The sequence below is a fragment of the Erythrolamprus reginae genome, chromosome 2 (genome assembly GCF_031021105.1).
Source record: "Erythrolamprus reginae isolate rEryReg1 chromosome 2, rEryReg1.hap1, whole genome shotgun sequence".
Lineage (NCBI taxonomy): Eukaryota > Metazoa > Chordata > Lepidosauria > Squamata > Dipsadidae > Erythrolamprus > Erythrolamprus reginae.
The window spans coordinates 202,402,778-202,415,198 of NC_091951.1; the positions used below are offsets into that span (position 1 = coordinate 202,402,778).

At 37.6% G+C, this 12,421-nt stretch overlaps 1 protein-coding gene across 18 annotated transcripts in view; it reads left to right on the forward strand.

The window, feature by feature from the left end:
• The window catches only part of HUWE1 (HECT, UBA and WWE domain containing E3 ubiquitin protein ligase 1), a 115,538-nt gene that overhangs the window by 36,425 nt on the left and 66,692 nt on the right, over positions 1–12,421 (forward strand). For all 18 annotated transcript variants that reach the window (XM_070741304.1, XM_070741306.1, XM_070741303.1 and 15 more), the window contains 13 exons: positions 188–235; positions 326–394; positions 1,886–1,985; positions 5,062–5,162; positions 5,756–5,906; positions 5,992–6,119; positions 7,174–7,314; positions 7,504–7,618; positions 8,285–8,452; positions 8,539–8,640; positions 9,792–9,872; positions 10,064–10,170; positions 11,070–11,247. In XM_070741304.1, the coding sequence (XP_070597405.1) occupies positions 188–235; positions 326–394; positions 1,886–1,985; positions 5,062–5,162; positions 5,756–5,906; positions 5,992–6,119; positions 7,174–7,314; positions 7,504–7,618; positions 8,285–8,452; positions 8,539–8,640; positions 9,792–9,872; positions 10,064–10,170; positions 11,070–11,247 (1,489 nt within the window). The remainder of the gene's footprint in view (positions 1–187; positions 236–325; positions 395–1,885; positions 1,986–5,061; positions 5,163–5,755; positions 5,907–5,991; positions 6,120–7,173; positions 7,315–7,503; positions 7,619–8,284; positions 8,453–8,538; positions 8,641–9,791; positions 9,873–10,063; positions 10,171–11,069; positions 11,248–12,421) is intronic.

Genomic DNA, 12,421 nt, shown 5'->3' on the forward strand with positions numbered 1-12,421 from the left:
TTTTTCAAATAGGGCTGGCCAGCATAGTAATCCATATTGAATAACGTCTAAATAACACACAAATGCCAGGTCTGATTATTAACCAAAGCCTCACCTCTTGTGGTGATTTCTTAAAAAGTTCAAGACCATAGTTACTAATCTGCCATGTCTTCCAACAAATTGACTTCAAAAATCCTTTTGTTTTCAGACTACCAGCAACACACTACATTATATCCACATAGAACAACTTGATAAGGTAAATTAGATTTCTGTATTAAAGTAGGTTTTTAAATTGTTTTGTTTTTGTATTGATGGCATCTAAGTTGCTGCTGCTTTTCCAATTCAGATTTCAGAAAGTCCCTCTGAAATTATGGAATCCCTCACCAAAATGTACAGTATCCCAAAGGATAAACAGGTACACTGAATAATTTACCAAGGTTATAATCTGAATTTATTGCACAATGAGAATGACCATAAGAAGAAGCTAAAACATGCCAGGGAATCTGGAGACCTGGAGAATCCTGAGTCTTCTTGTAATTGGAATTATCTTTGTGTGAAGGGGCACTTTATGAATTGCAAATCTTACATTAAATTCCCATTGCTTGTTGTTCATCCTGGCCTCTGTTTTGAATATTGGAAAGAATGAGTGAACTATTCTGCCTCAGATCAAATTGAGGTACAAATGTTTATGCGAAATTACCGTATTTTTGGTGTATAAGACGTACCCTTTCCTCCCTAAAAGAGGCTGATAATTAAGGTGCATCTTATACTCTGAATGTAACTTTTTTTTAAAAAAAAAAAGCTACTAATAATCTTCCCAGCTCTTACCTTGCAGGATCTTTCATTGTTTCTTTCTGTGAAGAATGTTTTCCAAGCCCTAAGTCTTTGTAGGGTTTTTTTCATTACTCTAACTTGCTCCCAATATTTATTTCCAGTCCTAACCAGGTGCTATTAATGTATCTAAACTCTTTCATTGTTACTCTCTGCCAAAAATGTATTCCAAAACCTGTCTTTGTAGGGGTTTTTTTTCATTGCTTTACTTGCTCAGGCTGTTTCTTTCCAAGTGCTAATGATGTTCCTAGCTCTTACTGGCTTGCAAGCTCTTTCATGGTTAGTCTCTCAGAATAATTTTTTTAAGCCCTTAATCAGGGGATAAAATAATGTGCTGAAGCTGACCAAAGTAAGAACACTAGCCAGATGAGTAGCTGGTAAGCAAATGCTTTTCTCTATTTTCCTCCCCTAAAAGTAAGGTGCGTCTTATATTCCGGTGTGTCTTATACTCCGAAAAATACGGTATATGGGATAGTTGAAGTAATTATATATTCTTGGTCTTGAGGGTGACAATGATATTTTGGATTTATTATATGTCAAAATATTCTACAAAGAAAAGTGAGCTCACAATGGAATAGGTTTGGCTTATTCAGTACTTGCAATATTCGTCATTGGGGAACATGGGGAAACAGTAAGAGAGAGATCATTCTCTCTCAGTACAATGATGTAAAGTAAAACCTTGAGTATTCAGAGGAAGGAGTCCCTATTGGACTGAGTTTGTTATTTGCATTTATTTTTGCTGTTCATCACTACACAGCTATTGTAAATTGGCAGGAATAACATGAGAGGCATCAGCATATAAATTATTGAAAATAATGTGAGTTTTATCCAAATCTGAACACAATTTGGATAAAATGTACATTTGCCATTGTTTGGCATGTCTATTTGAAAGCAGTTTTGGCCATTGCATTCTAAGTTTGGCAAATGGAGATTTGCTAAATTGAAATTTTACTTTATATCATTCTGTTTTGTACTGTAGTCACATATTTAGGTCAGCTGGTAGTTCTTGATGGTACATGATATTTCAGATTATATGTAGTGCTTATAAAACCATTGCAATTTCATTTTCTTGTAGATGCTGCTGTTTACACACATTCGCTTGGCCCACGGCTTTTCCAATCATAAAAAGCGATTGCAAGCTGTCCAAGCCAGACTGCATGCCATTTCTATATTAGGTGAGGATATTAGCAATATTAGATATTACTCTGAGTAATGCCAGGATTGAAGATGTGAGTTTATGCAAAAAGAACTATAGGTAAATTTAAAATAGTCCTTTTCTGCTTTTATGGAATGGTTCAACTTGAGAAACCTAATTCAGATTCTAGGCTGCTTTTCAGAAACTTACCTGATATAACAATTGGTGTTTGGTTGGGGGGGGGGGGGGACAGAGAACCACCCAAAGAAATACCTCAACACGTCTGACAAAATTTGAAACAGATCCAGATGCAGACAGATCTGAGGACTTAAATGGGAGAAGTTCCCAAATACAAGTAATCCTCGACTTACATCAGTTTGTTTAGTGACCATTCAAAGTTACAATGGTACTGATCATATTTTACACTTATGACTGTTGCAGCATCCCCATGGTCATGGGACCAATTTTTTTAATTACATTTTTTATTAGAGAATATATAGTACAAAAAGTAAACATCAGTCAACCAATCTCAAATGAAAAGAACAACACATAGCAAAACAAAACAGAAAAAGTAGAAAAAATAAAAAGAACAACAAACCTTAGAGAGATACCATACTCTCTCTTTCTTTTCTTATTATATTTTGTAAATGAACAATTTAATCATCAATTAGCAGTTTCCCATAGTAAAGGGACCAAAATTTAGATGCTTGGCAACTGATTCATAGTTTTGACGGAGGGTCATGTGATCCGCTTTTCTGACCTTATGACTAAGTCAAAGGGGATGCTAGATTCCCTTAATAGCCATGCTACTAACTTAACAACTGCAGTGATTCACTTAACAGCTGTGGTAGGAAAAGTAAAATGAGGCAAAACTCATTTAGCAACATAAATTTTGAGCTCAACTGTAGTCATAAATTGAAGACTACCTGTAATTCAGGCCCTATTAGAGGAAATTTTCCAAAATCAAGACCGGTTTGAAGATATTGTCAAAAAAAATTAATTAACAGGTAATTTTTACTTTTCTTACTATTGGGATCATCCATTTGGCCAGTCTGAGCTACTAATTGTGTACTGCTATAATTGTAATTGGGGGGAAAATAGGGAAAAATCTGAAGTGGTTTATCTTGGTCTGATTTTTTTAACAACTCAAAAATTAGCATTTTGACACAGATGTATAAACTTTCTAGCTCCACTGTAAGCAGTTTAGTAGTTTAAGGTAGTCTCAAGGAGTATTGTATAGTATTCTCACTTGATACAGGTATTTCTGTGACTTACATTTGTTTGTTTAGTGACTGTTCAAAGTTATATTAGCACAGGAAAAAAGTGACTTACAAGCAGTACTCACACTTATGAGCATTGCAGTAACTTCACAGTCTTATATTTTTACCGGTATATCTAAGAGAAGTAGTAATTTAAGAACTCAAGGCTACTAATCTGTTTTTGCAAGAGAGCATAAGATGTTACTCCAGCCCAAGATTAGTAGAATAGTACAATATGTTTTACTGCAACTGGATTCAGCTGTCTACAATTCTCTACAGTTTATTGCTACTGTAGTTCCAAAAGATATTTAGAAGGTTTGCTAACTCACCTGAACTTGCAAAAAATAATTCCTGCCAATCAAACATCACATGATGCCCAGCATTGCAAATGCACTCTTGTGGAGTTGTTAGGAGAACATAGAAGAGAATATTTGAAGAATAAAGAGATACAAAGCTTCCATGTTTCAAGATGTATAATTCTTGATCTTTGTTTTTGTTATATCAGGGCACCAATTTTAATGGAGTTTTTAAATGTTGCTTGTTAAGATCTGCTTCATATAATTGCTGCATTCCTTCATGGTTAAATCTGTGTGACAAATATATAAAAACATATCACACTGTCATCTTTCCCCCCCTTGCATTATCTGATAGGAAACAGCTGATATATAGCACCAAAAATAGGTGAAGTGGTGGAAGTGATGTGCCGGTGCCTGGAGGCTGTTAGGGTCTGGATAGGTGTCAACAGGCTCAAACTCAACCCTGACAAGACGAAGTGGCTGTGGGTTTTGCCTCCCAAGGATAATTCCATCTATCTGTCCATTACTTTGGGGGGGGGGGATTACTGACCCCTTGGAGAGGATCCGCAACTTGGGCATCCTCCTTGATCCACAGCTAACATTAGAACATCATCTATCAGCTGTGGCGAGGAGGGCGTTTGCTCAGGTTCGCCTGGTGCATCAGTTGCGGCCCTATTTGGATAGGGAGTCATTGCTCACAGTCACTCATGCCCTCATCACCTCAAGATTCGACTACTGCAACACTCTCTACATAGAGGGGCTACTGCAATGCTCTCTACAGAGAGGGGCTGCATACAAATAATAATAATAATAATGATAATAATGATAATAATGATAATAATGATGGGGCTACCTTTGAAAAGTGTTCGGAAACTTGAGATCGTGCAGAATGCGGCCGCGCGAGCTATCATGGGCCTCCTTAAGTACGCCCATGTTTCATCAACACTCCATGGCATGTACTGGCTGCCGATCAGTTTCCGGTCACAATTCAAAGTGTTGGTAATGACCTATAAAGCCCTACATGGCATCGAACCAGAATACCTACGCACGAGTCCCAGCGGCCGATTAGGTCCCACAGAGTCAGCCTTCTCTGGGTCCCGTTGACTAAACAATGTCGTCAGGCGGGACCCAGAGGAAGAGCCTTCTCTGTGGCGGTCCCGGCCCTCTGGAATCAGCTCCCCCCAGAGATTCGAATTGCCCCCACCCTCTCCATCTTCCGCAAGATGTTAAAGAGCCATTTATGTCGCCAGGCATGGGGGGACTGATCACCCCCCCCCCCGCTGATTATAGCACTTGAGAATGGTATGATTGTGTACTATTGATTGTTTTTTAATATTAAGGGGTTTTAATTCTAGCTTTTACTAATATTAGATTTGTACCACTGTTTATTGTATTTTATTATTATTGTGAGCTGCCCCGAGTCCTTGGAGAGGGGCAGCATACAAATCTAATACATTTTTATTATTATTAACAACAACAACAACAATAATAGTTGGATTTGCTTTTTATCTCCACCCTTTAACTACAGAAAATTTTTAACTGCCTACTTCTTTTTCCACAGTATACTCAAATGCTTTGCAGGAATCCGCCAACAGCATACTATACAATGGATTGATAGAAGAGTTAGTAGATGTGCTGCAAATTACAGATAAACAATTAATGGTAAGTCTGTGCAACTGAATTTTGGCAAATTGAGATTGCTGCTCAATTGGTACTGGCCTGGCCTGGACTGAGCAGTTATTGACTTTCTTAGATGTTTCCCGCTTTATTTAATTATCAGAAACCAAATACACAGATGATTTAAAGGAAATTCAAATGGCAAGGCATATAAAAAAGGCAATTAATTATTCATTTTTAAAACCTTCTGTATAGTGAGAACTAATCCAAAACCCAGTAGCAAGAATATTTATTGGTTAATAGTCTTTTACAGCAATTGCAATTCAATTTAGCAGTTCTGGAAGTTAACACCTGACTGACTTTTAAAAAAAAGATTGTATTCTGCTCTTCCAGCCCAACCAAATGGTTCACCCTTGCAGGCATTTTTAAATCATATTTTGAAGTTTGAAGAGATACTGGACTACGATTCTTCTTTCCTGCATGTTTTAGCTATCTACTTACTGATCCAACTATCCCTCTCCCTCTCTTGCGGACCCCTCCCCCGTCTTGCTCCCAGTAGGGAAGATTTGAAATTCATGTTATAAAATAAGGTAATTACAACCTATATACCTGTCGATGTCTCATTTTTTCCTTGACAGGATATTAAAGCTGCATCACTGAGGACATTAACTTCCATTGTACACTTGGAACGAACTCCAAAACTCAGTAGTATTATTGACTGCACTGGAACAGCTTCCTACCATGGATTTTTACCAGTACTAGTCCGGAACTGTATACAGGCCATGATTGGTCAGTAGCTGTGTTTTTTAGAAGTAATTAACATATTTTGCTAAATTTTGGAACATGTAATGGTATTCCCTTTCCCTTTCTTTAGATCCTTCTATGGAGCCATATCCCCACCAGTTTGCTACTGCACTCTTCTCATTCTTATATCACTTGGCGAGCTATGATGCAGGAGGGGAAGCTCTCGTCTCGTGTGGCATGATGGAAGCCTTACTGAAGGTTAATTTTCCTGTTTATGAAGTTGAGTTAGGAAAGTAAATGAAAATTCTACACCATATTCTTTCTGATAATGCTGATATAAAATAATGTGATGTGTGGGTATCAGTGTTCCGTGTATGTATGCACATATCCTTCCTCACTCCTTACAAAACTTGTAAATCTTGAATAGCAATTAACAGAATTTTTTCCAGTTTATGTAATTTGGGCTGTTTAAAGTCTTGGCAGTTTCCAGCAGAACACTTAGCTTATGTCAGAAATTCTCTCACATAAATAGAGCCATGTCTTAAGATCATTTTCTGACTTGATCTGCCACAATTGAATTTTATATATTAACTATTTTTAAAAAATTAAGTAGATACTGTTATCAACTAACCAAATAATACATCTTTTACTTTCTACTACCAAAACTTGTATGATAAAATGCAACAATAAACCTACAGACATAAGGTTAAAATGGGTGGCTCATATCAACAGAGTTTAAAAACATAAAAAAGACAAATAACTGTTCCCAGTACATAACCAGTCACAATCACTGGCTCTAGCCTCACTCTGGCACACAAGATGGAGCTGTGCAACCCCCACTACTCCCCACTCCCCATGCCATGGCTATCACATATTTCTTAAGTAGGAGTTGCAAGTCATTCCCACAGTATTGACTGGTTCATGGTCTTCCCAGATAACTGAGCTCAGACAAGACTCAGGAATTCTCTAGCTAGAATCCAACTCTGAGAAAAGTTGAGTGATTTCATCCAGTAGCTCTGCAAGTGTGCCCCTGGCTCCTCTTTATCTATAAGGGTTTGGTCACTGAAACAGGGCTGCTGATTAGCTGTTTGTTGATACAGTAAGACTGGAGAAGTAGAGGTTTTTCACTGCTCAAAATGGCTCTTTGTTTGGTCAGCTTTACTCTTTATCTTTTACCTTTGATATTCTAGGCATCTCGTTGTTTTGACTTTTTTGGTGCATGGCTATCTTGGAGAAGATGGTATTTCTTCTACTGATGTTTAAATGAGCCAATGAGTTTTAGAGGCATGTCTTCAAACCCTTTTTTTCCTAGGTGATCAAGTTCTTGGGGGATGAACAGGACCAGATCACTTTTGTGACCAGAGCAGTCCGTGTTGTGGATTTAATCACAAACCTAGACATGGCAGCCTTCCAGTCTCACAGTGGCCTCTCTATCTTCATCTATCGACTAGAGGTAGGGTATTTTTTATTAGAGGTTTGGCCTTTTAATAAGCATATTAATAAGTGATATTTAAAGATAATATTTGTAATGCAGTTGATATTTAAGTCTGGCATTATAATTAAAAAAGTCCATATGTTTCTGTTTAGGGTTATAGTAATTTCACAACTTTCACATATTGTCTTTTTGTAACTTCTTTTCTAGCATGAAGCAGACCTATGTCGGAGGGAATGTCCTTTTGTAATAAAACCAAAGATCCAGAGACCTGCTGTTTCCACTGTTACACAGGAGGGTGAAGAAATGGAGACAGATGTAGAAGGCAAAAAGCTCCTAATGATACTTATTTCTTTTATTAACATATCTAAACTCTGCTAAACAAAGAAAATTTAATGGATAGCATCCATGAAACAGTTTTATTTATTTTAATTGTAACTCCGTATATATTTCTCTTAGTGGTTTCAACTGAATACATTTTAAAATGAAACAAGGTTAGAAACAAATATATAATTCTATAATACAGTCTCTAAAATTGCATTTTGAAATGAAACAAATCCATCTGAATTGTAAGGTAGAAGATAAATTCCATACCTGTTTTCCACATGGAATTGTTATTTAAATGAGGCAAAAGTGAGAAGTCATAACATCCTTGGTGAATAATTATACATTCAATTTATTTTAAAGGAAAATCAGTTTAGTTTTTATCCTGGCTCTGTCATTTTTTGGAGCTGGCTACTGTATTGAAAGGTCATGTGCAGTCCTCAGTTTGAAAAGGTTTCATAATAGGCATCTTAGATAGACTGATACCCCAACAGTTGGGGTAGAGCAAGGTATCCTGTCTCCTCAGAACTCCTTTTTTAAATTCAAACTGTCATTTTAATAGGTGTTGACCTGTGTGCGTGTACGTGTGTGTGTGTACACATAGTTTCTTGATGTCAGATTGTGTCATAAGATTTTTTTCAAATTGGTCAACTTTTTGTATCTTCAGTTTCTGATGTCGCCATGGAAAGTAGCCCTGGGCCTTCCACCTCTGGAGAGAATCGGCAGGAAGTTGTGGTTGAAACACGAGCTTCAAATGCCACCACTCCAAGTAGCAGCAGTAGCAGCAGCAGCAGCAACAGCAGCAACACAAACACCATAATTTCACCCCGAAGTGGTGTGTAATGATTCTTACAGAAAATTACCTTGTTTTCAGATTTTGTTACTCACTGATTTAATTTCTGGTTGACCTCCCTATTTCAGGAGTCCAGTGCATCCCTCAACGAGCAGCACTTTTGAAGTCTATGTTGAACTTCCTAAAAAAGGCCATCCAAGACCCAGCTTTCTCAGATGGCATACGTCATGGTGAGAGTCCCTAATACCTAGGGCGGTCTTTCCTTTGAGTTCTTTGACAGCATGTTCTTCTCTCATTGTTGCATATAAATACTATTAATTTACCTTAATAAATCTGGTGGGACTGTGGCCATGAAGATCTTATTCCATTCTAGGTGAGATTGGTACACCAATTGCCTCATTATCTAGAGCAGGCATGTTCATTCATACATTTGCTCCCTCTTAAATCTACTTCTTTAGAGCTGGGCATGTTCAGAATGCTGTGCTGTCAGACGGTGAGCAGAATCTATAAAGAACAGCCATATAGGACTTTATAGGTGATGATCAATACCTTGAATTGCACTCAGAAACCTAACTGGTAGCTATTGCAATTCCCACAGCAATAGTGTTCCACAGCATAATGCAATAAACTGCTATAGGCCACTGTCATTGGCAAAACTAAAGTGCAACCCCACATTTTCTATAGATGCTTCCCTTCTCTAGAGCAACTAGCCTGCCCATACCATCAGACAAAGGAAGCCTCCATTATGGCCACTGGAAGCTTCTAAAGATGTGGCTGTTCTGGAAAGTTTTGGGGATGACTGATGTAGAGCTCATGGTGCCAGGAATGTTACATAAAAACCCCCAAACATTTTATTCTGTATTATTGTGTTTTTGTTTTTTAAAAAAAATTCCATTGATACTGTCTGTAGCTTTTATATACCATTTAGAGTTGTCTTCATTTATATAAATTTATAAGTAAAACAAATTCTAAGCCATGCTCTTGGGTGAAGGAAATGTTTCCATCTATTGATTATAGTTTGGCTCCACTTTGAGAACATGAATTCTTGAGTTTTCTAGTATCAGTTTTGAAGTATCAGTTTATCGTGGAAAGCTGTAGAAGTGACCAATTCTTGAAGCTAAAGAATTTGTTGAATGATATTCCACATAATTGGAGAAGAAGCTAAATTTTTGATAAGTTTTATGACTAGCAAAATATATAATTGGTTCTCAGTTTTAATAGTGGACTAAAACATGCAAAATATGTTTTGCACTAAGATGTTTTATATCATAAAATTGTACTATTCTGGTTCAGAATTTTGAATGAAATATATACAATTCTGTATAGACTGTATATAATTTCTAAATTGTATGGCTAGCCTGTTATTTTCCTCTTCTTGCAGTGATGGATGGCTCTTTGCCTACCTCTCTGAAACATATTATCAGCAATGCAGAATATTATGGACCCTCACTCTTTTTACTTGGTAGGCATGATTATATTTTAATAAAGAATTTGTGTCTTGCATGTTTCATCAGTCTACTCTCCTCTTGATTTCTGTCCTTGGGCTATGCTAAATTAAGACAATGCCTTACAGCCTTGCTGCCAAGATTCCCTTTCTGCCTAGAAAATCTGAACTGTGAATGACTTGCATTATTCTGTGCTCTTTCTTGACAGCCACTGAGGTGGTAACAGTCTTTGTATTCCAAGAGCCTTCGCTGCTGTCCTCCCTACAGGACAATGGTCTAACAGACGTCATGCTGCATGCTCTCCTTATTAAAGATGTAAGTGTCTTTTGGATTATATCTGGTTTTCTGTAAAAGCACTTCAGTTGCTTTCTTTTATATTTGAAATGTGGGGAAATTCTAAGAAATATTAGAATAACAATTCTAGAACTGCAAAAGAGCTCACTGAACATGGGTAATAGGATTTTGCACAAATGGGTGGTGCTATTATACTAGTGTTTAGAAGGTATTCTGGTTATACATATGGATAAGCATATTTTCACATCATTTAAAAAACATATTTCCTTTTGTTCTCAAACTGAAGAAGGATGAGAGGGGATAAAACAATCTGGATAATTTCCCATTTTTCCTCACTCCATGTTGGGAAACACCCAGCCAGGCAGAAGATAGGCCTAAGCATAGTCCTTGCACAGCTGCAAGAGATCCAGAATTGACCTCAATTAAGCTCTATAGAACCTTACTTATCCATCTGTTCCCATGCTGAGGCGCAATTTGGGGAGATTCCTGTATAAAAGTACACTTTTTATATATTTTATTGAACTCTACATGTATGGGTTTGGTGCCTGGCATTTAGCCTCTTCATTCTTACCCTTTCCAATTTCCACCTTTGAATATGTATTCATACTTAGGTACGCAGCGAGGTAGCCAGACATAACTTTGGAGGGTGTGTGTGTCCTATAAAGCTGCTGTTCAAATTGTTGCTGTTTCCTCTTTGCATATAAATGTGTTTCCTTCTCCACAACAAAAATACTTCCCTTCCAATTTTCTTCTGCCATGCCACTTTTCAGGGCACTTTGTAAAGATAGACTTCATTAGAAATGGAATCAGTTGTGTATTTATATTAATATCCTAACCTCAAATATAGAGCTCACTGAAAATGTACTTTGTGTAGCACGACTGTGAAGATGATTCTGTTTTGTGTCTGTCTCCCCTGATAGGTCCCTGCCACTAGGGAAGTTCTGGGTTCTCTCCCCAATGTCTTCAGTGCTCTGTGCCTGAATGCCCGAGGACTTCAGTCCTTTGTTCAGTGTCAACCTTTTGAGCGTCTCTTCAAGGTCTTGCTCTCTCCAGACTATCTCCCTGCAATGAGGAGACGGCGTAGTTCAGATCCACTTGGTAAGTTAAATTGGAGAGTGATTATATTGGGGGTTTTGCTTCTTCTTCACTGCCTGCTGAGCGTGATGTTGTCATCTCCAGAGGAAGTTTGAGGATATACCCCACTTCTACCCTATAGTATGCTGGAGATGTGTTAAACTACGACCACAAGGCTGTGGCTTGAAATGGTATAAATTGGGAATTATAATTCATTACAGTCACAATTTGTCTTACCCTGGCAGTTGGCTGGAATGATTAAATTTGGTATTTTTTAGCTGCATCACGAGTCTTATGAGCCCCAAATCATGGTACAGTTGCCAGCTTTACAAATTATAAAAAGAAATAGAATTCCAGTTATCTATGCACATTGGAAGTAATAGCATCTTCAGCCTTCTGTAAAACTCGCTAAAGATGGCTGGTGCTCCAACACAGTCTGTATATAAACTAGAAAGCTTAACAGCTTGATTCATGACTAGGCTCATATACTGTACTAAGCAATAATATGATGTCTTTGATTTTGGTTTAGTGAGTTGAGTGAAAACAGTCACTTGAAATGGCAGGCTCAAGACCCCAAGGCTCCAGACGTTCCCCCCTCTCTCAATTTCCAAACTTTTCTTCAACTTCAATTATACAGTAATTTTTCTGCCATTTTGAGCCAGGAAAACGTGTGAGCCATTGCTCAGTCTAATACTAAAAAAAAGCAACCATTAAAAGGCAACCTAACACATAGAACCATCCAGTCTAACCCAAGGCCTGGAGAAAGAAATGGGTTTTTAAAGCTCTTTTTAAAATATGATTAAGTTAGGTTAGGCATGAAGATATATGATGCCGCACTCACACTAATCCGTCCCCATGAAATTTAGCTAACATACTGTATTTTTTGGAGTATAAGACGCACCAGAGTATACGACCCACCTTAGTTTTTGGGAAGGAAAATAGGGGAAAGAATCTGCTTACTAGGTATTCATCTGGCTAGCCTTCTTAGTCTGGTAAGCTTCAGCACATTATTTTATCCCCTGGTTAACTTTCTTCTGAGAGAGTAACAATGAAAGAGCTTGCAAGCCAGTAAAGGGCTGAAAAGAAACATTTGGAGCAAGTAAAGCAATGAACCCCCCCCCCCTACAAAGACAGTTTGGAAAACATTATTTGCAGAGAGTAACAATGAAAGAGCTTGCTAGCTGGTAAGAGCTGAGAA